At 44.0% G+C, this 27,174-nt stretch overlaps 2 protein-coding genes across 5 annotated transcripts; one reads left to right on the top strand and one right to left on the bottom strand.

Annotated features, from left to right (window-relative positions):
• Positions 1 to 1,852: 1,852 nt before the first annotated feature.
• On the bottom strand, positions 1,853 to 8,880 carry LOC104606852 (uncharacterized). The gene is made up of 5 exons (XM_010272250.3): positions 8,095 to 8,880; positions 7,662 to 7,924; positions 5,435 to 5,572; positions 3,142 to 3,378; positions 1,853 to 2,233 (listed from the first exon to the last, which is right to left on the bottom strand). Exons 1-5 carry the CDS (start codon positions 8,702 to 8,704, stop codon positions 2,129 to 2,131), a joined length of 1,353 nt encoding a protein of 450 aa, XP_010270552.1. The 5' UTR covers positions 8,705 to 8,880; the 3' UTR covers positions 1,853 to 2,128.
• Positions 8,881 to 10,996: 2,116 nt separating this feature from the next.
• On the top strand, positions 10,997 to 25,794 carry LOC104606850 (vacuolar sorting protein 9 domain protein). 4 transcript variants are annotated; one of them, XM_088889223.1, is made up of 4 exons: positions 10,997 to 11,576; positions 11,650 to 11,731; positions 11,861 to 12,098; positions 25,310 to 25,794. In XM_088889223.1, the coding sequence occupies exons 2-4, from the start codon at positions 11,715 to 11,717 to the stop codon at positions 25,712 to 25,714; spliced, it is 660 nt and encodes a 219-aa protein (XP_088745349.1). In that variant the 5' UTR covers positions 10,997 to 11,576; positions 11,650 to 11,714; the 3' UTR covers positions 25,715 to 25,794. The 4 variants fall into 4 exon arrangements, with proteins under 4 accessions (XP_088745349.1, XP_088745348.1, XP_010270550.1 ...); XM_088889222.1 differs by having other exon boundaries at positions 10,998 to 11,731; XM_010272248.3 differs by having other exon boundaries at positions 11,005 to 11,576; positions 11,650 to 12,098.
• Positions 25,795 to 27,174: the final 1,380 nt, after the last annotated feature.

Here is a 27,174-nt window from a genome sequence, read left to right as displayed (position 1 = left end):
TCTTCATGAGCATCTGACCGTTCTTAGACGAAGGTATGAGAAAGCAGCGACCAGTGAGAAGTTGCAGACTGTTCTTCTCTGACGCATCTTGTTCTTCTTCAAGTTCTCAAACAAAGGGGAAGCAATGACCGATGAAGGGTAAAATGATAAATTAATGATGCCTGTTAATCAAGTTATCGTTATCTCAATGACATGGTGAATTTTGGACGTTTTGAAAAGTTGTGGTGGGTTTAAGAGAATTCAGAAAAAGTGAATGGATTTTGGACAATTACCCTTATATTATAATACGATGACATCCAATAGTAGACTACCTGGTCAAAGTGACTGATACCATCTCAAAGAACCGTTCAACCTAAAATCTTAAGCTGTTAAATCCTTAAATAGATTTTATTCTCTAACAGGGATGAATTGTTTATCCACATGATTCTCTGGTATCCTTAAATACCATAGGACTCAATATAGTAGAAAATAAATACGGGATTCATGGTCAACTTATTGATTGTCCTACTTACTTATCGCTAAATACCAAACGGGTCCTATTAATGATTCATCTTCTTTTGAATGACAATCTTATAATATGTCTTATAAGCGATCACCTAAGTCTGCTCCCTGGATGAGTCGCAGCTCTGATTCTGAATGGTTGCAGTTAGACCTTGTGCTGTTGGCTGGCATGTAATGTGTAGATTTAAGTTTAATGCATGCTAATATTGTGCCCACCGCCCATAGTAATACTTGTTTTGATGACGATCATAGCCTGATATGATATGATACAGCATTCGTTCTTCGACAATGATCCTCATCTTATTAACCAAAGTTCAGAATTTGCAAACTTGGTTGCTCCCCTACCCCCCTCCACCTTCTTATTCTCTAAATTTTTCCCTTGTCTCATTCGCTTTTCAGGAAATTATTATGCGATTATAGCAAATAAGAGCAACTTTTGGCCCTTAACATCAATAAAAATAATATATTTAAAAAAAAATTCAAAAATAGGTTATTTTTTTAAAAATAATATCAGTTAAGGGTAAAAGCATTATTCATCTTCTTCCTCTTGCAATCCATTCATCGGTGCTGCCGTCTGTCACCTCTGCCTCCACCCACCTCCGGCAATGTTGCCGGAGACGGAGGCGAAGGTGGGCGAAGGTGGCGGCATTGGGTAGAGAAATGACCACCAGTGCTGCCGCCACCGCTTCTGTCTCCACCCACCTCCGGCAACGTTGTTAGAGGCGGCGCCAATGAATGGATTGCAAGAAGAAGAAGATGACCAATGTTTTTGCCCTTAATTGATATTATTTTTAAAAAGTTAACCTATTTTTAAAATTTTTTTAAATATATTACTTTTATTGATATTAAGGGCCAAAAGTTGCCCTTATCTTATCTGCTATAAACCCAATTATTTATTAGGGTAAATATGGGAAATATTTACTTGGATAAACATATTTATCCATATTCTTTTTTTCCTCAAAGTTTAGGTAAAAATATTACTTACCCACCTGGAAGATGTATATCATTTACTCGAGTAATACCCAAAAAATAAATAAAATTTTCATAAACCTCACATAAATGTAAAAAAAAATAAGGGTTAATATGTGGAAACCAAAATCCTATTAACCAACTTTCCCCTTTCAAAATCCGAAAAAACAACGAATAGGCCATAAGGTTGTATTTGGTTTGAAAAAAAAAGTAGGGACAGGAAGGGAAAGGTAAGGGAACCTATACAAGCTTTGTAAAGGTTTGCTTACCTTTACCTACTATTTCCTTCAAATCAAACATAGCCTAAAATGTTTTTTTTAACTCCCATTCTAATTAGTAATAAGCTTACAACGAAAACAAAGTCTGCAAGAGCTTCTAAATATTCTCAAAACTACTCGGCTAATATTGCATTAAATTGTCGTGCACATTAAGCTACAAGTTTCAGGGACCAAGATCGAAGAGATGATCTAGCAATTGAATTGGATGGAGATTGTGAGAAAGAAGTCTCATCATGCCTCCTTGTTTAGCATAGTTTACACAGTTGACACTTACAGCTCTCGTTATCAACTTGAATTATCTGTAGCCCCCCTTACATTATTACAATGAAGCTACTGATGTAGCATTTGCTCTTGTAAAAGACAAGGCCCCTGCTGCTCTCTTACAACTCGTCCTTTGCGTCATCTTTATTCATGTAGGATGCATATGCTTGGATGATTGACTCATATATCTCAATTCCTCTCAAGTACTCGGCCTGGCTTAGAAACTGCAAAATAAAACCGATAAGGCACTTAAAAGTCCACATTGAATTGCATATCAATTTATTAAAGCATAATGAATATGGCAAGTGGGAAATGATTTAATGGCCCATAGTTTATCAATAGATATAACATTGAAGAGAAGGGAATGGTGAAACAGGATCATGATATGTATACAGGCAATGGTGCTATTTTTCCTTTTTCTCCACACCACACTTGCAGGGTTTGAAAATGCTATTGAGAAAAGGAGATAAAAAAGCACAATAAAAGAGAAAACATGCCACACCAAGATTACTACTTACATAAGTAGCAATTACACTGCATGATAAAGCAGGTGTTTTATACAGTGGCGGAGCCAGGAATATTCAACTGTACCCAATACAAGCTAGGTGTGAATACACACCCAAAAACACACTTGTTGGGTATTGGGTTTTTCCAGTTGCTCATTTGGGTAGTTCGAATTGGATCAATTATGACACAGTTCCATCATCTCCACCCGCTTACCAAAAAACAGGTAGTTCGAAAGACGTAGGCCTGGACCTAGGCCATAGCCCATATCATAGGTGTAAAGCCTGGCCTAACCCATGATGACCCCTTAAGAGAGAGAGAGAGAGAGAGAGAGAGAGAGAGAGAGAGAGAGAGAGAGAGAGAGAGAGCTTTTTTATTTATAAAAAATTGTGTGGGGGGGTGGGGGGGCAAGGAGCCCACCTTATTACATGGCTTCACCCTTTTTTCTGGTAAAGAATAAAGAGAATTTTCCATTAAAACAAAAAAAGGGCATAAGTACAATATAGGGTGATAAGATATCACCACAAGTATGTTAGTAGCCCCAATAAACCCCCAAAGGCTTAAGAAAACCACTGCTTACACCCAAGGCATGTATAGTTATAGAACATAGAACCAAGTAGATACTAACCTCATTGTGATCATGAAGGAGAATTGGCGTGTTTGCCATGGGAGAGAAGCCAATTGCAGGCAATCCACGTGTACGGAAGTGTCGAGCATCTGTTGAGGCAGGAAATATCTCTGGCTTACCGAGTTTTCCACTGGCTTTCTTTACAGCCTCTTCTAGCAATGCCCACCATGGGTTAGAACTGTCAGTAGCAGTGAGGATTGGCTTCCCATGCTTGTTCACAGAAACCTTCTGTTTAAACTGACCAAATTACAGCCACTGATAAGACATCTACTAATTCAAATTCTACATGTATTGACACTTGGTCATATGATTACAACATAACAACAATATCCATGAAATCGAAGCACCACTTCTACTGATTTCTTAGGGGTAAATTGCTTATGATCCCCTTGGATTTTGGTCAAATACTAAGATTTCACCCCTTGTATTTTGAGGGTAAGTTACTTATTCCACCTCTCTACTAAGATGTGTCAGTTTTGGTGACAGAAGTGTTAACATGACATTTAAAACTTTTCAGACGTCCATTTTACCCAAAAAAAATTGAAATGGTTATCTATATATATATATATATATATATATATATATAAAGAGCGAATAGCCCCATTTTCTGGAATTTTCATTAGACATTTTTACCCCTTATCTAAGCAACATACAACAGGCATAAAAAAGGGCATATATGTCCTTTACTCTCACTCCAAAAACTGCCCACTTATAACTGTTTAAAAACTGTCCATGAATTGTATTAGAGATACTGTCACGTGCAAATGCACGTACATGTTTACTAGTGTGTGTGTGTGTGTGTGTGTGTATATATATATATATATATATGTATGTATTGGAGGCAAAGCCAATATTTTATTGTTAAGGATATTTTGGTAAAATACCTATTTCTGTGATTCTGTCTTGGTTCTGTCTGTTTTAATTCACAAACCCCCACAGTCAATGGGGGTAATAAGTAAACTTCAGCGGGGGTCTTAGTATTTGAACAACCCCCAGGGGGAATAAATAGTTTACCCTTTTTTAAATCCACTTCTCCTTTCATGTTAAATGTCAAAAAGATGCAAAAAATATAAGGTTAGATTGTACAGACATCTAATGGTGTTCAGTCTAGGAGAGATCTGAGGTGGAAATTGGCTTAATAGCTCCAGCATATTGCCACAATTGGGAACAGTAACATTGCAGTGCCAAACTAGAGAAGTTCCTAATATTCGGAATATCAAACATAAATGAATTTTTTTCATGGAATGAATGGTTGAACCCAAAATTGGTTATAATATAAAGCACTAAACAGCAACCTCACTATATTAATCCCTCACACCTGCTTTATTTTCTCCATGAGAATCATCTTTTTGTTCAAGCCCTGTCCTTAAGAGAATAAACATGTTTCAAGAATTTTAGGCACAAGTTCAGAATGAATTCCAACTTTAATCCCATAAAGCATGGTTTAGAACAGATATGATGCCCTGCTGACATGGTTCTGCTTACTGACAGGGTGTTTGGTACCTTTGCTTGGTGTTGTAAGTCTTAATGTTTGTACCCGAATAATAGCATTGGAATTGGGAAAGTAAGGTATTTTGGCACATAATACAATGCACATTTGTTTATTGTAGTCTAAAACATATAAGTGCCACTAGATGCCACATAAGACAACCAAAGTGGAAATGCCACCCTGTTGGGGAAATGCTAAAAGGATGTTTCTCCCAACAAGCCCATGCACATAACCTTATGTAAAGGATAGTACAAACATTTGAACTTAAACGTGAAACCTGCCCAACCAAAAATGATTTTGGTAATATGAAGTCAAAACTCTAACATGGCGCTTACATGGACTTTAAGTGGCAATACAACACCACAGTTCTGGACATCCTCCAAGCTTGAGGAATCCTATGGTTTTCTGATTATAAGTACTAATTTTCTTTTTCTTTTTTTTTTTTGTTTTGATAGGTAAGTACCTAATTTTATTTTCTTATATAATGGACTTTCCTTTTGAATGGTAACTTGTATTATGGATATTAGCAGTAACAGACTTCCTATCATTTAACAGCATAGATGGCTTCCATTTTCACCTAGCTTCAAAACAGAGTTAAGAAGAAACTCATAATATTAAGGACTTTCCTTCTTTTTTTTTATTTTGGTTTGGGGGAAGGGGGTTAAAACTCTTTCACATAGAAAATGGTAAAAGCATCATTATGTCATCAACTATCATAAGAAGGATTGAACTAAAACAGTTGTTTATCTTCAACTACTAAATTGCAATCGGAAACATGTGAAGATTTTATTAGTGCCTGAGTACCTCAAAAGTCATATTGCGCGAAGAAGGAGCCCATTCCTCAGCAATCCGTCTTTCCAGAGATGGCTGATCAGCAGTTGGTGGTAACCTAATGTCAAAACCTGCTTCTGCTTCAGATGGCTGGAGATTCATGACAAAACCCTGATGGAAGAAGAATACAAGAAACATAAGGCCATTGAAATAGCTGTAGATGTTGTCAACCTAGCTCCAACTTTTTGCAATGACTATTTAATCTATGTGTCATAAGATACCTGATCAACGATGTACCATCACAAATAAAAATATAAATCACAGCAAGAAGAAAAGGATGATGAAATAGACAAATAGAAATATTTGACATGACTATGAGGAATGTGGAGTAAAATTAGAAATAAATCAATGCAGTATGCACAGAACTTACCGAAGGTACCAACTGGAAATAAAAGAGTCAACTACAAACAATGAAGCTACCAATAATGATAAGTGAGTGACTTGGTGCAAATTAAATGTTTTAAAAGGACAGGAGAAGGTCAAATGGAATTTTCCAAGAAATAATGAGAGAATTGAGGGGGATGGAATGTGAGACCAAGGTGCTGTTTGATAACGGCTGATGTTAATGAACTGAGTGACTTATTGTTTTGTCTTTTATTTATTTATTTATTATTTTTTTTTAAACTGTAAGGTAAAGTATTTCATCAAAATCAAAATGAAAAAAATACAATGAAGCCCCTGTACAATGAGAAACTGAACAGAGGATATACAATTCTGCCCATTACAGCCCAATGCCCAAAACAATAACTATCTATTCCTGACAAAAAGGAAATCAAAATAAAAAAAAAAAGAACTATAATGTCCATTTCTAAATAAAAGGTGAACTGCCAACCATGAATGAGCCATCCCCAGAATTTTGCTTAAGATTGCTTCCTTTGAAGTGTGATTTCCTTCAAACATTCTCCTGTTTCTTTCACACCACACAGCCCAGAAAACTGCTGAGGGGAGTATGTTCCATGCCACCTTTCCGGCCCTACTTAATCCTTCTAGGCACCATGCCTTTATGAATCCCTTCACATCGGCTGAGAAACACAGCTTAACACCAAACAGACCTAACAGTCTTAACCAGATCCAGTGAGTATACTCACAGTTAATCAACAAATGGCTAAAGTACAAGCCAAATCCGCCATCTCTAAGCCTCTTCTGACTAGATTCTCTTCGGTTAGGATCTTCTCCAGCACTGCTGACCATATAAAGAAGCCAGCTTTGATCCATATCTTGTCACTTGGAAAAGAAGTGTTATCCTCCCTTGATGCATAATTGAAAAAAGATTTTACAGAAAAACTACCTGATTTCTCAAACATCCAATTTATTTTGTCTTCCCCTAAACCAGTTGTCTCTGAGTCATATAGAATCTGGAGCAAGCTGATTAGAGAAGTGACCTCCCAATTGTTTAAGTTCCTCCTGAATTGGGGGTTCCACAAGCAATATCCACTCTGTCTATCCAAATATTCAGCTACAGTTGCATTCTTATTTGTAGCTATTTCAAACAGGAAATATGGACATCAAAGGACCTTCACACGAGTGATCCTTCCAAAAGAGAACCCTCCGGCCCTTTCCCACTTTATATTCTATGCCCTTCAAAAATTGAGGTTGTATTTCCTGAACTGCCTTCCAATTTGAACATCCATAGATTAATTTGACCTCTTCTGTTTCCCACTCCCTGCTACTAGACCCGTAATTGGCTACAACTAACCATCTCCACAGGCTATCTGACTGCTCATTAAATTTCCATAATCATTTTCCAAGCAATGCAGTATTTACATCTTTCACTGATCTGATCCCTAGACCCCCATTAGCTTTAGAGAAGCAAATTTTCTTCCAGTTTACCAAGTGGCATTTTGATTCCTCCTTCCATCCCCTCCACAAAAAGCCACTCATCTTTTTTTCCAACACTGCAGCCCATTTAGCTAGAATTGGGAATAGAGATAGATAAAACACAAGAAAGGAGGAGAGCACACTTTTAATTAAAGTGACTTTGCCCCCTTTGGACAAGTATTTGGTCTTCCACAATGCTAATTTTCTGTCCACCTTCTCCAAGATGGGCTCCCAAATGGATTTGTGAGCCCATCTTGGAGAAGGTGGACGAACTTATTAAGCTCTACAAATTCAACCTAAAACTATTGAAAATCCAATTCAAGTAAAACTAAAACAATACCAAAGCATCAATACATCCGTTGTCCTTTGTTCAAAAGCTTACAGTTGGAGTAGGCGTGCCAGCTTTCAAGAAGACCATGTTTGCAGAAATGACATCGCCCTCAGCCTTCAAACCTGTCTTCACCATATCGAATTGTGCAGCCCGGAACTTCATCACACTCTCGATGCTCTTCAACAGGTTCTCCATCGCACTATTGTCGTAAAGCTTTGAACCATGAGCAGGAGCCCCAGTTGCCTTAATAACAAGCCACCATGGACACCTTTCTGCATAGAAAACCCTGTAATTCTCATTCGTTGAGGCTAATCCTGTAACAATCAAAACAAATGGTGTCAAACCGCAAAAGTATGTAAGAACACAGAAGCAAAACTTATTCCACTAAAGCCTTTTTAGGTCAAAAATAAAAAACTGTTTAATCAGATTCGATTAAATTATCACCGGTGATGTTAATTAATGATGAAAATACTACTGAAGTTACCTTCATCAAGGACGATTCCAACATTCATTTCACGGAATATCTCGGACTCCGCAAATTTCTCGGCGCCATCATGACCTCCGATTTCCTCATCGGGGACAAAAGATAAGTAAACGGTCCTCACCGGATGGAATCCAGAATCCTTCAATCGGCGGATGGCCTCGAGGTACTGCATGCCAACACATTTCATGTCCTGCGATCCTCTGGCGTAAATATTGCCAGCCTGATCGAGGTGGGCGTCGAAAGGAGGGTGATTCCATTTCTGAAGTTCGGCGGGAACGACGTCGGTGTGTGAGTTCAGGAGAATTGAAGGAAGGTCCGGGTTTTTACCAGGCCATTTGAGGAGTATCACAGGCTTCCCTTTGATGAACTCTAAGGTTTGATATTCCAGGGCTAGGGCTTTAGCCTGGGAGAGGATGAAATTTGCAGCTGCGGAGTAATCAGGGTTCGGATGGGCTGTGTTGATTTGCAGGTATTTCTGGAATCTGGTGATCGCCCCCGTTGGGTCGTCTGCAGCTGAAACAACGATTAAGGGCTTTAAGAAGAACAAGAGAAGGAAAATCAGTGAATGAAGGCGAGCAAACACGGAGGAATTTCTATGAATTACATCCATCTTTTTTCTTTCCTTTTTTTTCCCCGAAGAGCTCAGACGGGTCGAGACTGAACTGAGAGACTGAGTTTATCCACGGAACGTACTTCGGCTACGGTAGTGGTTGAGACTTGAGAACACTTAAAAAAAATCTGTACTTTGGGGCTAGAGAATAGTACCTGATAAAAAAGTTTCTTTTAATAGTAGTTGATAAAAAAGTGAGGAATAGTACCTTTTTTTTAAGAAGTAGTGACCTCAATTTGGCTTTTTTTAAGTACTTAAAAAAAATAATGGGATGAACCATTCCTCGATAATTTTTTTAAATACTTAAAATTATCTCTGTGAGAGTTATACCTCCTCCATTCATTCGAACCTCAAATCCAAGTAGTGACGCATCAGTTGCAGGTCCACCGGTGACAATTGGAGGTGAAGAACAGTGGCCAGCAAACCTGTCGTTTGGCAAGTGGGCTACGACAACACATGGCACCCTGTCTTGAAACACATTCTTTGAGTTTTGAGTGCTATTCTCATCCCTTTCAATTGCTACTTTCTCTTCTTTTGTTTCGTAAGATTGTTGGGTCTAAAGTGTTGGAGCAATTCGGGGAGAGAGATATGCTATGTAGCCGAAAAAATGTTTAGCCTTTTTATAAAGAAAGATGTGAGGAAGATATTGAAGCGCAAGGACAGTGATGCCGAAGAAAAAGGTAACTACTCTCTCTTCTTTCCCTTTTCTATTAACTATAGACTAGTGGAGGGGGCCCTATGTTGTAGGGGCTCGCTCATAAACTATCAAGCTCCAAATCAGTTCAAATTAGAGACTTAAGCTCAGCTTGAGTCAAAATCTTAGCTACTTTTGATTGCAGGTCTCTCAAGCAGCCGGGGTCTCCCTCTATTGCCAAGGTGCCAAATCGAGGTCTCCCTCAGTTGTTGAAGTGTTGAGCTGAGGTTTCCTTAGCAGGCGAGGTATCGAGCTAAGGTCCCCCTTAGTTGACAAGGTGTCGAGCTGAGGTCTCCCGTAGTTGTCAAAGTGTTGAGCTGATATATCCCTCAGTGACCGAGGTGCTGAGCCGAGGTCTCCCTCAATGGTCGAGGTGTCGTCTAGCTTGAGTTCGATTCAAATTAGAGACTTGAGCTTGAGCTCAAAAGTTCGAGCTCGGCTCGACTCAAACTCAACTACCTTTGGTTGTAGGTCCCCTAACAGCCAAGATGCTGGGTTGAGGTCTCCCTTAGTTGGAGAGAGAGTGGCATTCTTGTAATTTATAGAGAGAGAGAGATGGCATTCTTGTAATTTGTAAGAAAAAGAGATAAGGAATTAGTAGGAAAGAGAGTGGCATTCTTATAATTTGAAAGAAAAAAAGGCAAAAGATACTATTAGATTCCATTTCCCTCATCCTAAGCCTTCTTACGTACACATTTCAGCTTAATATATTTATATTGATTTGCTTGAGTTACAGATGTGGGTATTTGATTTTGGAGTTTTTTAATTGCTTTTCTATTATCGACATTTTGTTTTGTGGTTAGAGTTCTAGGGTTACGTTGATTTGGTTTACAATGCAGTATTACATTTGAAAAAGGAAGACAAAAAAGGGGTTCATTTTTACTTGGTGAACTTAGAATTTTTTGTGCTCTCTCCCCCCAATCTGTAGTTAGGGTTGATGGGCTTTGGTAGATTTGGTCTAGGAATGGAAGTGTTAATTGAAAGAACAGTTACGGTACATCAGAGAGATGGGTCCTTTCACTATGGGGGAATGCGGGTTTATTTTGTTCTTGGGTTATGGATTTTTTTTTCTTTTCTTTCATGTGTTTCTGATCGTACAACAGAAACAATGGTGAAAAGGAAGAAGAATTTGATGGAATTCCATCTATTCTTGATTCATTAGTAGATGTTTTAGCCTTTATGTTCGAACCTACAGGAACGTTGAAATTTTGCTTCCTTTTCAAACACTACTTAAACATAGAGAGAAGATGTTTCATCTCAGGCCGGTGTTTTACTCAAATGGAGGTGAAGAGGCGAACGATTGCTGGATGCTGAAGAAGCTCTTGTAAAGAGCTCTAATCACAATTCTACTAGTAAGAAAGAAGTAGAAACACTTGTTAGATGCATCAGAACAAGAACCAAAAGATAAGGTTATGAAGTGAGAGATAAAATTGTCATTTGTGTCAATATAAACACTTTTGAGAAAAGTAACTTACCAAAATCCCCACTCCAATAAGTACTTAAAAACATAATAAATAATTTGAAAAATGGATTACCAAATAACATTAAGTAATTGTTAAAACAAGTATAACAAGTACAATCATCCGTTCCGCCAAGCTGAGTTAGAGTTGACATGCATGGAAAAAACCTGAAAAGCACATAGGCAAAATGGTCATTTCACTTTCCCGTAAACTTATCCTGGTTTTGTGTAAATCCCTGTCCGCCCTCTCTCTCTCTTCTCTCTCTCGTTCTCCGTTGATCCTTCGGAGTGAAACCCTAGTTTTCAAGCTTTACTTCCTCCCCGTTTTAACTCTGCAACATAGAAACCACCCGTCGTCCATGATTACCCTCTCCCTACTCTGATATAGTAACTTACTTCTAGCAACCTGAAACCTTAGTCGTTCTTGGTAGCGACAAAATTTCCTTTCTTTTCGTTCTACTACTTCCTCGTTTTTTGTTCTTCATTGGCGTATAGAAGGAATAAATGCTGGTTAAGCAGCGGCTTGATGCGTATGTACAGAATATATGCGTTTAATGATGGAATTCTTCCTCAGACCACCCAAATCGAATACTCGATCATCTGACTAAATTAATTTGGTATAACCTTATTAAGGGTTGGAATGCTGTCAATGACCGTAGTCGGATAAAAAAAAGGTGGTTTTCGTTTTTCTCTGACTGGCAAGAAGATCAACAGACAAGGTGGGTTTCGTTATTTGAGTTATTAATCTACGGCGCTGGCAGCTTTCTCAATACAGATTCCTTCGTCCACCAGGTCGTTTAGTTTGGACTTTGGAGGGGTGGGGCTCCGGAATTCACAGCCAAAGAGCGAGAGGGACAATGTCAATACAAGCTATGTATGCGTCTGCAGTGCGAATTCCTTTTCTTTCTACTGTGCTCAAACCTAAATCCAGCCAGAAATCTTTCAATGCTACTCTTACGATTTTGAAAACCTTAGCTCACCCTCCGTTCCTTCGATATTCTAGCTCCAAGAGCTCTATGATTGTCATCATGAGAGACCGGAGCAAAAACAGGAAACCCCTGCAGAGAGGTCGGATCAGCACTGAAGCCATCCAGGCCGTTCAAGCGTTGAAGCGTGCGAAGAACGATGGTGATTTATTGGAGAGCGTGATGGAATCCAAGGTCAGGCGGTTGGTCAAGCAGGATATAATCGCTGTTCTTCGGGACCTCCAGAGACAGAACGAAGCCCTCCTGGCTCTCAAGGTTTTTCTTTTTTCTCTCGTTTTAATTCCTCTGCCATCTTATATTATTTATTTTTTTATGAAAAACATGTATACATGTATATATGTATATATGATGAAAATAATTAAAAATATTTATATTCTTGTTTTTATTTTATTTAAATTAGTATACTTTATTTTTTAATAATTTATTAATTTTTAAAGAAAACAAACTGGATTGGATCAGATTTGAAGATTCGACTTATCAATTAGATTCGAATTCAAATCAAATCAAATCCTATCATATCTGATCCCATATGAACAGTATTGAATGCATTCAAATATACTCTAATTTAAATCCAATCCGATCCATTTGCATCCCCTATAAATGAAATCTTTATGATGCTTACATACTTATTTACTCTTTAATTAAATGCAAATTAGTACTTTTGTTGGAAATAGATGGTACTCCTTTTCATGGTTCAACTTTAACATTTTCCAATTTTAGTTGTTCTTAGAGGAAATATGTATTAATTTTACCTCTCCTTATCTAGGTTCATTTCTCCTTAAAGCCATACTAATTTGAGATCACACCAATGCCCCACGGCCCCCACTAGCGCCCCACATGCATATCTCAGCATGCATTGAAAATATTTCTTGTATTTATCATTGGGACATGTTCCCTTGGTCGCGTGTGTTGAGGGATGGGGATGAAGCAACTTAAAAGCGCCAATCACATTGATTATTTAAAAAAGAAAAAAATAAAAGATCCTAGTTGGTATTGATGGGGCATGTGAGAAGTGTTTACATCACCCTTTCTTAGGGCCCATGGCATTATATCACCCTTTCTTGGTTGAGGTGCTGATGTATCAAAGTGTTTGTTCCTTACTAATTTGACATTTCCATAGTAACACTGATGAATTTCTTCTTTTTTACTTCTATTTTTAGGGTGTGTTCTTTTTTTGGATTTTGAGACGGGGAAGTTTTTCCATTGATCAAGAATCCCATGTTCTTTTTTCATATTTATGTGGAGACCAAGAAAAGTTTATTTTCCTAGGTACCACTTATCCGGGTAAGTGATACCCATCTCCTAGGTGGGTAAATAACTTTCCCACCTGAGAGGAAAACTGTCAACACTTGAATGGGACAAAAATGCTCCTTTTAATAATGGATTTTTATGGCTAAAATGGTCATTTTTTTATTTACATGAAAAATAAAAGAACATGGGTAAATGCACTTACCCGGATAAGTCTTTCTTAGGAAACACTTACCCTGGTAAGTACATTTACCTGGGTAAATAACTTATTGAAAAGCGAACAGGGCCTTAAGTAGTGTTTGAGAACACTTAAGAGAAGTACTTGTTTTAAGACATGAGACCACACATTAAGTGGTTTTTTGTGTATTTATGGTTATTTGGTAAAAAAGTGGGGAAAAATTATTTCTTTGAAAAAGTGACTTCAAATTGGCTCCAAAAAAATTGGACGAACCAATCCCTATTATTTTTTTTAATATCCAAAATACCCCTGCACGAGGGTATTTTTTTTGACATTGTTTAAGCGCCATTTTCCCTATTTTTAAGCCCATCATTGTAGGTTGGGAGATCTGAGTTTCAGATTGAAGCTACTGTTGATCGTCTCTACCTTGAGACAAATAACATAGTAGATTGAGCGGAGAAAAATAGAAAATCTCTGTCGCTGTTGTGCTGCGTTTTTTCTCCTTCAATGGCGGGATTAACAGCAGTTGTTCCAGCTGCATATTTGTAGAAATTTGAGAATAGTCTGCGGGCTTTGAGATCTAGAATTTCTCGTCTGTATTCATCAAAAAGAATCCTAAAAATCATTGCCATGGCACCAAGGAGAAAGGTATAATAAATAAGTTTTGATCTCTCCGTATTGGAGCTGAGCTGAAATTTTAATTTCACACTTTCCTACTTACAAATTCGTTACTCAATCATCTCCCTCTCTTCTTCGACACTGATGAAGGGGAATTTGGCCCGACCTCGTAATCACCCGACACGTGGCAAAAACAAGCAACTTGGGGCAGTAGAGCGCCCGAAACAAACACCGAAAGCAAGTCCAAGTTCGCTACTGAGCCCGAACTCCAGACCGCCCTACTAGGAGCCCGAGCTCCCCACCAAGAGCCCGAGCTCCCTACCAAGAGCCCGAGCTCCCTACTGGGAGTTCGAGCTCCCTATTAAGAGTCCGAGCTCCCTATTAAGAGCCCGAGCTCCCTACTGAGAACCCGAGCTCCCTGCAAGGAGCACAAACTATATTGGGCCCCAAGCCTCATAAAGCTGTGACCCGAGCTGGCCCATGGCAGCTCGGAACACTCCCCAAACCGAACTCAAGACGCCTCGCCCACTCCAACACTTAGCTTCCGAAACACCAGGCTGACCAAACGTACCTGACGCCAAGGACGTCCGTATCCAAGGGTGACGCACCTGACTGATTTTGGATCTGACGCCTGACAGCCGCATTTCAAACGGCCTCCTGCTACCGCCACCTGCCACCGTCGTTACTAGCCGCAGAGACGGCTCCGACAAAAGGAGCAATGGCGGTTCTGTCCGGCCAGAGGAAATGACATCCGAACTGGCAGGAGTTCAGAAGTAATCATGCCCGATCTGACGGAAGCTTGGAAGTGAATGCGCGAGGTGGTTATAAAAGGCTCCTACCCCCCAGAAACGAGGTATGCTAACTTTTGCGCTATCTGATCTATCTTGCCTTTGAAAAACTCTAACTTGAGCTTCGGAGCCCTTACGCCGGGTTCTCCCCGGAGCTTCTCTTCTCCCTCTGTTTCAGGTCCCTACCACCCGATTCAGAGGCAGGATCGTTGACAGCTAAGATCGGTCGGATTGTGCATCATCAATTGGCGCTGTCTGTGGGAACGCTTCAAAAGGCCTCCCTCCAAAACTCTCATACCCATTTCTTCTTTAAAAAACTCAATACTCATGGCCTCTTCCAGCAACGCCGGGCGCGGCACAGAGACAAACACCACCGGGGAATAGCCTCAAGTTCCCGTGGTGTGTGTTGGGCAGTTCACCATCCCCCTCTCGGTGGACGGAATTCCCAATCTGAATACGCCACAAGCAGTGGCGCCTGTAAACCTACCTGCCGCGAACACCCCCTTTCCTCTCCCCATCGAGACTACCTTCACTAAACCAACCGCCGTCTCCCTGGCATCTAGCTAAAATCGGTTGGACGACCTAATGCAGTGCATGCGGGCAATGCAAGCCCAGATGCAACAATTCCAACAACACTAGCTTCACCAGCACCAAGTGTTGCACAACCTCTCCCCGTACCACTATCAATAGCAGTTCCCCCAACTGACACCGAACCAACCACTACTTCCACCTCGCCACCCTGCTCCGAAGTCGGTCAAGGCCTCTTTGCAGGATGGGCGCCTCCACCAAGGAAAGGCCTCTAGGCCCCAAAATCCCCCAAACGGCCAGGCCTCGTCCTCAGGCCGGAGAGAAAGAAAAGTCATCCCCGCCTCGCAGCTCGCAGGCGGATCGGGAACCTCGCCCGCGAGATCGGCACCTCGGGGCTCCAAACCGGAGTCCCCACTGGTGGAAAACCGATTCGGCGCACTGGCAGCAGCGGACTACCAGCACTCCGGGCCCATCGAGCTCGGCAACACGGAGGCCAGCAGCGCCAGTACAAGGCCCACTCAGCAGCGAAGGCGCCGTCGAGGTCGACGAACCGCCACCTGCGTCCTGTCAGAGCTTAGAGGCAAAGGCGAGACGAGCTCGGACGAGGTAGGAGTTGCCCCGATTCTCTGAGTTCCTTCCCCCCTCGCGTCAGAACTCCTGGCAGTCCCCTTGCCCAGAGATTTCAAGCTCCCGCCTCTAGACAAGTATGACGGGTCCTTCGACCCCAACGACCACGTGGACGCTTTCCAGTCCCAAATGCACCTCGCCAGAGCCAGCGAATCATGCATGTGCGTGGCTTTCACCACCACCCTTAAGGGGGTAGCCCGCACTTGGTACAGGAACCTGGCCCCCGGGTCGATAAAGTGTTGGGCCCAGTTCGTGCAGGTCTTCACTGCACATTTTGTCACCAGCAAACGGTGCCCCAAAGCAGAGGAAAGCATCTTCGGGATAGTCCAAAGGGAAGGAGAACCCATACGGGGCTACATCAAACGATTCAATGAAGCATGCCTACAGATACCACGGTTAGACCCCGCGGTGCAGCTCGCCGCAGCGAAAAGAGGGGTGACGCACAAGGAGTTCAAATGGCACATGGTAGCTAACCAGCCCGCGACCGTGGCCGAGTTCCTCAAGCTCGCGGACAAGTTCATGAGGACTGAGGAGGAAATCAACCAACGAATCGAGGGCGAAAACGAGAAAAGAAAGAGGGATGGCGAGCCCTCTAACTCAGTCGACCGAAAAATCCCGGCCCGGGACCCAAAACCGAACCAGTCGTTCCGAGCTCCCCTGCCAGTTCGGACGGACTACACGCCACTGAACACGAGGCGGATCGAGATCCTAATGACGATTAAGGACGCCCCGTACGTGAAATGGCCACCTCGCCTAAAGGGAAATCCGAACGAAAGAAACAAGAATTTGTATTGTAGTTTCCATAGGGACCATGGTCACAGTACCGAGTAGTGCAATAACCTCCGAGACGAAATAGAGGGGCGCATCCGTCGCGGATACTTAAGAAACTTTGTACAGCACAACAATAATAGCAATAAAGTGGATCGGCCAGGCGAACACGAAAAGGACGCCCCCGAAACTAGTAGCAGGCCTGCCGAACCGATGCAGCGACAGCCTCCGGTAGAAAGGCCAATTCGGGGAACCATCCATGTAATTGTGGGAGGTTCGGTGGTAGCGGGGTGTACATCGGCGGCAGCCCGGACTTCAGTTCGCGAAGCGGTCCTCGAGGAGCGGAACCCTCCGAAAAGGCCAAAGACCGAGGAGCCAATCCTCTTCACAGAAGACGACGCGTGAGGAGTTCGCTACCCTCACGATGACGCGCTTGTCATTAAACTAAGAATCAGCGACTTCGAGGTTAGGCGCGTACTTGTAGATTCAGGCAGCTCAGCGGACATCCTCTTCAAATTGGCGTTTGATCGGCTACAGCTGCCAAGGAACGAACTAAGGCCCGCAAGCACTCCCCTGGTGGGCTTTAGCGGAGAGGAAGTCATGCCCCTTGGAAAAATAACGGTGCCTGTGGAAGTCGGCACGTGGCCTTGTGCGGTCAGACTCAACCACGACTTCTTGGTGGTCGCGACCCCCTCCCCATACGATGCCATAGTAGGGCGGCCAATCACGCATATCCTACGGGCGGTGGTCTCCACCTACCATTTGGCCATGAAGTTCCCTACGGACTTCGGTGTGGGGGTAGCGCGGGGCGACCAGCTCGAGTCCCACAAGTGCTACGTTGCCGCCCTAAAGGGAAAGACCAAGGCGGCCCGCGGAACAAGGCGAAGAACGAGCCTCGCCCACAAAAGGAACAGTCGCGATCCCAACCTCGCCTACGGACCCAGCTCGCGCATTCCAGATTGGTGCTTTCGTCAAAGAACCCTTATGGACCGAACTGGTAAGTTTTTTACTCCAAAATTTAGATATTTTTGCATGGTCCGTGGCCGATATGCCCAGTATTGACCCTGGTCTTATAACTCACAAACTTAACACTGACCCTTTAGTCAGACCCGTTAGACAGAAGAAATGGAACTTAGCCCCAGAGCGTTGGAAGGCGGTCGACGAGGAAGTCGAGAAGCTCCTCGCGGCAGACTTCATAAGGGAAGTCCATTACCCGAGCTGGGTGGCCAACCCTGTGCTGGTGAAAAAGGCGAACGGCAAGTGGCGCATGTGCGTCGACTACACTGACCTGAACCGAGCTTGCCCGAAAGACTGCTTCCCCCTTCCTAGGATCGACCGCCTAGTGGACGCGACCTCGGGACATGAATTGCTAAGCTTCCTGGATGCCTACTCAGGCTACAACCAAATCCGGATGGACCAGTCCGACGAGGAAAAAACCTGCTTCATAACCGAGTCTGGTCTATACTGTTACAAGGTCATGCCCTTCGGGTTAAAAAATTCCAGGGCGACCTTCCAAAGACTTGTAAATAGGCTATTTCGGCCCCTGATCGGCACAAAGATAGAGTGCTATGTAGACGACATGGTCGTCAAGACACGGTTTTCACGAGAAATAATAAAAGACTTGGACTATGTCTTCTAAATCCTGCGTCAGTTTAGCATGAAGTTGAACCCCAACAAATGTGTCTTTGGCGTCACCTCGGGCAATTTCCTAGGCTACGTTGTCAATCGGCGCGGTATCGAGGCCAACCCGGACAAGATAAAAGCCATCCTAGATATGAGACCGCATCGGAAAGTAAAAGAAGTTCAGAGGCTAAACGGCCGCATAGCCGCTCTAAGCCGCTTCATGTCCAAGTCGGCAGATCGCTTTTTACCCTTCTTCAAAGCAATCAAAGGCAAAGGATTTGAATGGACCCAAGACTGCTAGCTCGCGTTTGACGAGCTAAAAGGTTACCTCGCCAGTGTGCCAACCTTAGCTCGGCCCGAGGAAGGCGAAGTCTTAGAACTGTACCTCTCGGCCAGCGACGAGGTGGTCAGTTTGGTACTAGTAAATGAGGCAGACCGGGTCCAACGACCCATATATTATGTTAGTAAAATCTTGCAGGGAGCAGAGACAAGGTACCCGTAGATAGAAAAGCTAGCGTACGCACTGGTGATAGCAGCACGGAAACTCCGCCCGTACTTCCAGGCTCACACCGTCATCGTCCTGACCGACAAACCTCTGAGACAAGTTTTACTCAAACCCGAGGTTTCCGGCCGACTGACGAAGTGGGCCATCGAACTCAGCGAGTACGATCTCCAGTACAAGCCAAGAACTGCCATTAAGGCCCAAGCCTTGGCAGATTTTATCGCAGAATGCACGTTTAGCCCCGAAGCCCGCGAGCCGGTCGAGCCCGAGATCCCCAGTTCGGGCGAACTCGGAGCTCCCAAACCAAACGAGTCCGAACCCCGTGAAGTAACAGCCAGTGTGACATCCCTCCTGGTTAGACCAAGCGCGAACTGGGAGGAGGAGCCCTGGATCCTTAACGTAGATGGCTCATCGAACCAACAAGGCAGCGGGGCTGGAATAGTGCTACGCGGCCCGAGCGGAACAAAACTGGAATACGCACTACGCTTCGAGTTCGCGGCGTCCAACAACGAGGCGGAGTACGAGGTGCTGATAGCCGGGCTAAACCTGGCACACAAGGTTGGAGCAAAGCACATGGTTATCTGCAGTGATTCCCAGCTCGTAGTCAACCAAGTTACAGGCGAATACGAAGCGCGCGAGCTCACAATGATTGCATATTTGGCAAAAGTAAAGGAGGCTCTGCTCAACTTCCAGTCACACTTCATCAAGCAAATCCTGAGGTCAGAGAACGCTGAGGCCGACGCCCTGTCCCGACTAGCTAGCACGAGCCACAACGCCAGGAGAACCGTGTACGTAGAGGACTTACCTCGGCCCAGCATTCTCGGTGGGGCAGAAGAGGTCGCTCCCGTCACTGAAGCAGAGCCGAGCTGGATTGACCCACTCGCGAGCTTCCTGCTAGACGGAACCCTCCCCACGGACCGCAATGCAGCCAAGAGGGTGCAGCGCCAGGCAGCCAAATACGTCATGATAGACGAATGGTTGTACCGACGATCCTACACGCTCCCCTACCTGCGATGCTTGCGCTCAGCCGAAGCCGAGTTGGTACTCCATGACACCCATGAAGGCTTGTGCGGCGGACACCTGGGGGCAGAGCCCTCACCCAAAAAGCACTTCGACAAGGATATTACTAGCCAACGATGAAGACAGAGGCAATCGAGCTCGTTAGAAAATGCGATAAGTGTCAGAAGCATGCTAGCATCCACCATCAGCCCGCTGCTGACCTCAAATACCTCACCAGCCCATGGCCCTTCGCCCAATGGGGCATCGACCTCCTGGGGCCATTCCCACCAGCGACAGGTGGGAGAAAATTCCTAGTGGTGGCAGTAGATTACTTCACAAAGTGGATAGAAGTTGAACCCTTGGCAATAGTTACAGCCCGAAACATACAGAACTTCTTTTGGAAGAACATTGTATGTCGCTTCGGGCTACCTCGGGTACTGATCTCCGACAACGGCAAACAGTTCGAAGATATCAAGTTCCAAGAATGGTGCCAAAGTATGGGAATTAGTCAGAACTTCATGTCGGTCGCACACCCGCAACAAATGGCCAAACAGAAGTAATGAACAGAGCCATCCTCCGCGGACTGAAAGCACGATTGGACCGAGCCAAAGGTTTGTGGGCAGACGAACTACCAAGTGTTCTATGGGCTCACCGAACCACGGAAAAAACCGCCACAGGAGAGACCCCCTTTAACCTCACCTACGGCACCGAGGCGGTGATCCCAGCGGAAATCGAAGTGCCTACGTTGCGACTAGAAGCGTACGACGAATAGACAAACGAGGGCGAGTTACGCACCAACCTCGACCTACTGGACGAAGTGAGAGACCTCGCGCACATCCGAACTGCGGCCTACCAACAAAAGGTAGCTCGGTTTTATAACGCGCGAGTAAAGAAGAGGAACTTCCGCGTCGGCGACCTGGTTCTCCGTAAGGTCATGGTTCCCGAACCCGGCGTAGGGAAACTTGGACCAAACTGGGAAGGACCCTACAAAGTAAAGAAAACACTCGGTGGGGGAGCATACGAGCTCGGAACCCTAGAAGGAAAACAAGTACCCCGAGCATGGAACGTCGTCAACTTAAGAAGATACTACCTATAGACCACCAAGGCAAGTACCCCGAAGCCTAGGTACAAAACGAACTGAAGGACCGAAATGGTCAGTTCGGCAAAAAACGCAGCTCGAAGACAGGACAACTAGCACTTGAACAAAAAGCCATTTCATTTAAGATAGATGTGTACATTCAAAAAAAAAAGATCTATTTCAGATAGATGTGTACATTTCATTTTACAAGCCAGGGGCCACTTCATCATTATCAGAAGCCACTTCGACAACACCCGAAGGACCTACCTCCCCCTCGGAGTCTGGTTCGGCATCCGCAGCGTTAGCCATCTCTTGAGTAATGCGCGAAGTGGATATGGCGCTAGTATCGAGCTCGGGGTATGTATTTCGGATCATCCACCGGCTTAGCTTGAAACCCCTCCTATAGGAGTCCACCATCAGATCATCGAAATCCGGCGAAGCAATATAATCACTGACAGCTTTCTTCTTCGCGTCTTCGATGCCTTGAGAGAAGATCTGAGTCCTCTCCCTGATATCTTCCCGAAGATACTCGACCTGGTGCTACAGGTCCAGTTTCAATTCCGCCATATGCTTCACCACCACTCCCATGGCCTCGGCATCTCTCTGAGACCTCGCCTGCCTAGACCGCGCGAGGTGAGCAGCAGCACGAACAGCCTCCTCGGCAGTTCGAGCAGCCTCCTCGGCAGCTCGCGCCTGCCTCGAGCATCTCTCCACCTGGTTCGCTAAGGCGTGAATAGAAGAGTTCACCTATCAAAGGAAAACGGGATTAAAGGAACGAATAGAAGAATAAAAGCCGAAGAACTCTAAAGAAGGGAGCACTTACCACCATAGCATGAGTAATGGCACGGCAGGCCACTTGGTGCAGAGGGAGCTCGGTCCACGCCGCAACTTCCTCGGGAAACATCGCCTCCTTACTCCGTTGAAGAGCATGAACAGGCGATAGCACGCTCCTGAAGCCCCCCGGGGCCTCCGAGCCCGACGGCCTAGCTCGCGTGTGGGCAGACTCGGAGTAAGCGGGAGCCCCTATGTGTGTGGTTTCAGCATAAGGAGCCCCTACCGGCTCCTGCATAGGAGGAACCATCTCGGGCTCCTCCGCCGGATAGTCTGGCACCTCGGGCTCCGCACCCTGGGCGGTTCAGCACGAGCTCGCTTAGCCACCCGTTTTCTCCTCTTCATGCCCTGGAACAAGTGCCCACCTCGGGTCCCTCGAGAGTCCATCGTACCTGCGAAAAGGAGTTCGGCATCAGTAAGACACATAAAAGAAGAGCAAGACAGGGTCGCTAGGGAAAGAACCTACCCGAACTCAGGCCCGCAGCAATAAGCTTGGCCTCCGTCAGATACCGTTGACACTCCAGCCCAAGCCGTGCCCACTACCGGAGGCCCTTCGCCGTCTCCTTATCGAGTGTGAGGCCGGAGTCGGGAGCGGCCATCCCCCAGCCGGTCTGAAACGGCCACCCCAGCGCACTTCGCACCCCGAAATAGTCCCGCTTCCATGCCGGGACCTTATTAGGGAGTCCGTGTAAGAGCTTGAAGCCAGGGCGAGGAGACAGGTAGTATGCCCGCCTACGCCCAGGAAGGGGACCCGCTTGCTTTTTCAGCATTAAAATAGAGGAGATCTCCAGATCCAAAGGAAAGTTCTCGTCACAAAATAAGGAGATCGTCCCCACTAAATTCCTAATGGAGTTCGGGTGAAGCTGGCCGACCGTCACACCGAAGTGGTTTAAAACCTCGACGAGAAGAGGATGAAAAGGCAGTCGCAGCCCTGCAGCAAGCTGTTCCCGGAAAATCACGATCTCATCAGGACCATGTTCCCAAGGGAAGCTACCCGTAGGGATGAAGTAGGCGTGCTCCCCGGGCAAGTCGTAGTAGTCTATGAGGGATTGAAGTCCCTCAGGGGTCATAGTCGAAGGGCCGAACTGATCTACAACCCGGCCACGACGGGAGGTGGACGCCGACCTACCCGAAGCACCTCGGGCTGTAGGCTCAACCCCTTCCTCAGGACCTACATCGAGCTCACTTGAACTACCGGGGGACGCAAATCGGTTCGTAGAACCTACGTCAGACCCGCTTGAACAGTCTGAACCCTCCGAACTAGACATCAGAAAATGGAACGGGATTCCAAAAGCACTCACCCGGGAAGAAGACTGAAGTAGACCACGAAAGCTCGAACAAGCAAAGAACCTGGGACGCGAGCTGAAGAGCCTAGACGCGAACTAAAACTTAAGCGCAAGCTCAAGAGGTACAACAGTAGCAAGGACGCCCCCCCCCCCCCCCCCCCCCCCGCGCGCTATTTATATCCATAGCGGCCGGAAAGCGACGGCCCAGATCGAAGCCAATCCAACGGCCCACAGCCGCGCTAAAACCGCACGTCTTCCAAGGCCAATCAGCGCACGTCTTTCCGAAACTGACGAGGCGTCGCGCACGTCCTATCAGAGGACGGGTGTCAGCGCACGTCTTCTCGAAACTGACGGGGTGCCGGCGCACGTCTCCTCGCAATAAAAGCGTCCGCAGCCCAACTCTCGAATGACTGCCGTCACGTCTCCCAAACGCGCGCCCTTTTTTGAAAAACAAATTAAAGCGAGCGCCCTCAGCACGAACCAAAACTCTTCTGCTACCTTACGAACTCCCCGCGCCAAGACAGGACCCTTGTCACAGGGAGTGGGGGGCAATTGATGAAGGGGAATTTGGCCCGACCTCGTAATCACCCGACACGTGGCAAAAACAAGCAACTCGGGGCAGTAGAGCGCCCGAAGCAAACACCGAAAGCAAGTCCAAGCTCGCTACTGAGCCCGAACTCCAAACCGCCCTACTAGGAGCCCGAGCTCCCCACCAAGAGCCCGAGCTCCCTACCAAGAGCCCGAGCTCCCTACTGGGAGTCCGAGCTCCCTATTAAGAGTTCGAGCTCCCTATTAAGAGCCCGAGCTCCCTATTAAGAGCCCGAGCTCCCTACTGAGAACCCAAGCTCCCTGCAAGGAGCACAAACTATATTGGGCCCCAAGCCTCGCAAAGCTGTGACCCGAGCTGGCCCATGGCAGCTCGGAACACTCCCCAAACCGAACTCAAGACGCCTCGCCCACTCCAACACTTCGCTTCCGAAACACCAGGCTGACCAAACGTACCTGACGCCAAGGACGTCTGTATCCAAGGGTGACGCACCTGACTGATTTTGGATCTGACGCCTGACAGCCGCACTTCAAACGGCCTCCTGCTACCGCCACCTGCCACCGTCGTTACTAGCCGCAGAGACGGCTCCGACAAAAGGAGCAGTGGCGGTTCTGTCCGGCCGGAGGAAATGACATCCGAACTAGCAGGAGTTCAGAAGTAATCATGCCTGATCTGACGGAAGCCTGGAAGTGAGTGCGCGAGGTGGTTATAAAAGGCTCCTACCCCCCAGAAACGAGGTATGCTAACTTTTGCGCTATCTGATCTATCTTGCCTTTGAAAAACTCTAACTTGAGCTTCGGAGCCCTTACGCCGGGTTCTCCCCGGAGCTTCTCTTCTCCCTCTGTTTCAGGTCCCTGCCACCCGGTTCAGAGGCAAGATCGTTGACAGCTAAGATCGGTCGGATTGTGCATCATCAGACACCAACTCGACTCTCTCATTTCTTTGAGGGATTTTTACAAATACAGAGTAATCGAGGGAGAGAGAGAAGATAAAGGTAGAGAAATCAAGTGGCAATATCTCTTCGAACCGAAGTTCGCAAGAAATCCTACAAAACTGGTGTCGATGGAGACGAGGCTTGGCGGAGGAGAGAAGACAATCTCGTTGAGATAAGAAAAAACAAACAGGAGGACAATCTCCTCAAGAAGCGTAGAGAAGGGCTTCTTCAAGCCCAGCAACCCACCGAGCTTTCTCAAGCCGCCCCGGGGATCGAGAAAAAGGTATCCCCTATTTGTGTTCATAAACTCGATAACTGTTTGTTTATCGATGGTTGGTGTTTTAATCTTTCCGATTTTACATTTCTTACAACGTTTCCTGGTTTTGCATTTGTTGGTGCTGTATTTATTTTATTTTTACTTCTATGTTTTTTGTTGTGCGTTCTGGAGTTGATGTGTTATTTGGGAAATGTATGGTAGTGTTTGAGAACACTTTCCTGGTAGTGTTTGAGAACACTTTCCTACTTACAAATTCATTTGTGTTAAGTAGGAAAATGTTTGAGAACACGTTCTGGAGTAGATCCGTATTTGATCTTTCTGAATTGAAAATGAGTGAAGTGAGGGCTAAAATTGTCATTTGTGTCAATATAAACATTTATGGAGAAAATAGTTTATCAAACATTCCCACCCCAACAAGTGTTTAAAAACATAATAAGTGATTTAAAAAGTGGATTACCAAACAATCTTAAGTGATTGTTAAAATAAGTACTTCTTTTAACAAGTACTTTTAAGAAATACTTCTTTTAACAAGTACTTCTAAGAAATACTGGTGAATACAATGAATCTCTTGTTAAGTTCATTATCCATAAGTTTTAACATTATTAATGACTGATATTTATTTTTCATGATTTAGGTATTTGAAGATATTCGAAAGGAGTATTGGTATAAGCCTCAGGTGCTAGTGTATGCTGGTATGATTAAGGTGTTGGCAAATAATGGCTTGTTTGAAATGGTTGAGCGTGTTTTCTTGTATATGAAAATGGAAAGCAATCTGGAGGCTGATCTTGAGGCATTCAATGCTCTATTGCAAACTTTTATGGATTTTAGCATCATTGAACTTGTGATGGAGTGTTTCCACCTCATGAAAGTGGTGGAATGTGAACCTGATAAATCGACATTTAAAATCTTGATAAATGGTTTAGAATCAAAAGGAGAAACAGGGCTTTCAACTATCGTAAGACAAGAAGCCAAGAAGTATTATGGTGGATCTCTGGAATTCTTACAAGAGAAGGAAGATATATCTTTGATTTGTAATTGACTGTGGAAACTTATATACAATTAAAACACAATGTAAAATTCCTTAATAACTTCTTTTTTTCCTTTGGTAATCAAATGAAAGTTTTTCATTTAGAAGAAACATGCCTTGATACATCAGAGATTTGGAACAAAACTAAAGCCAAGAGGGAAATACCACAAGCCATTCTCCTTTTTCACAATTCTGAGTGGCTAGAAAATGAGTAATCTTGTTTAACTCCTTGGTTACATGAACAAAACAAACATTTTAAATTACTTTAATTCAGCCAAGATATACTTGGTTTGACTATGATATGGAAAAGATATGATATTTGAAAAACTTTTGACCAATCAACTAGAATCATAAAGTTGGTAGCTAATTAGGTGTTATTTATCAAAATTCATGGGTGGGTTTTGATTGGTCAAAACTCTTCCTATACCATATCTTTCACGCATCATAGATTTTCCCCAAAAAGAAATGCCCAAATGTCACTCAAAGGAGGATAGTTTGAATTCACCATAACATTTTCCACTCCCAAGGATTTGATCAACCATAACTCTAACAAAATAGCATGAACTTGAGCAACAATAGGAGATCTCGGCTTTAAGGGCATAAATGAAATGGCAAGGAAGCCTGTTCTTTCATCAAAAAGTAGCAATGCAACACTTGCATAATTAATAGAAAGAGCATTGCCCATACACAAACAAGGTCTCAAAACTTACATTTGATGCTTTATGACGGTTGCAGTCTGATACAAGGTTTTAAAAGGCTAAAGGTGGAGGGGAGGCGGTTGTGTCTCATACGGGCGAGGTGTAAGCCTCAAAGCATTTTGAGGCGTAAGACTTGAGCAAAAAAAATAAAAAAAGAAAATGATATAATCCATAAACAATAAAGACATGAAAACATAAAATTAGTATCTTATATGACTTGTATGATATATTAGACATGGATTCATGGTTCAAAGTATCCATACACCCCAATATGCTGAAAAATGTGTATTTATTATCAACACTTTGAACCATGCATAATTTTTTTTTTTAATTTTACAAGGTTAGTTTTATATTATTTTTAAAAAGATTTTTATAAAAACACCTTAAAAAAGGGGTATTAGTACCCCAAATATACAATACAATTTGGGTTAGAATCTTACCAAAGTAGTTTTGTACTTTTTTCCTTATCAAACTTTTCAATTTAGGAATATGAACCAACATTGTTTTAAGAACAAGGCATTCCTATTCACTTCTTGCACTAATATGCATTAGTGAAGAGTGACCATATATATGATGCATATGCTTTAGAAGAAATAGAATATCAAGTATGAGATAATTGAGAATATGGGAATTATGAAAATAATAATAATAATAATAATATGGGCGAATGGGTAAGAATAAAGCATGAAAAATAAAGCAAATTTTCTTACACCTGCATGAAATGGCAAGGAAGCCTATTCTTTCATAAAAAAGTAGCAATGCAACACCTGCATA

The sequence above is a fragment of the Nelumbo nucifera genome, chromosome 6 (genome assembly GCF_055504915.1).
Source record: "Nelumbo nucifera cultivar China Antique chromosome 6, China Antique-T2T, whole genome shotgun sequence".
In the NCBI taxonomy this organism is placed as follows: Eukaryota; Viridiplantae; Streptophyta; class Magnoliopsida; order Proteales; family Nelumbonaceae; genus Nelumbo; species Nelumbo nucifera.
This window is presented reverse-complemented; position numbering and strand designations above follow the sequence as displayed.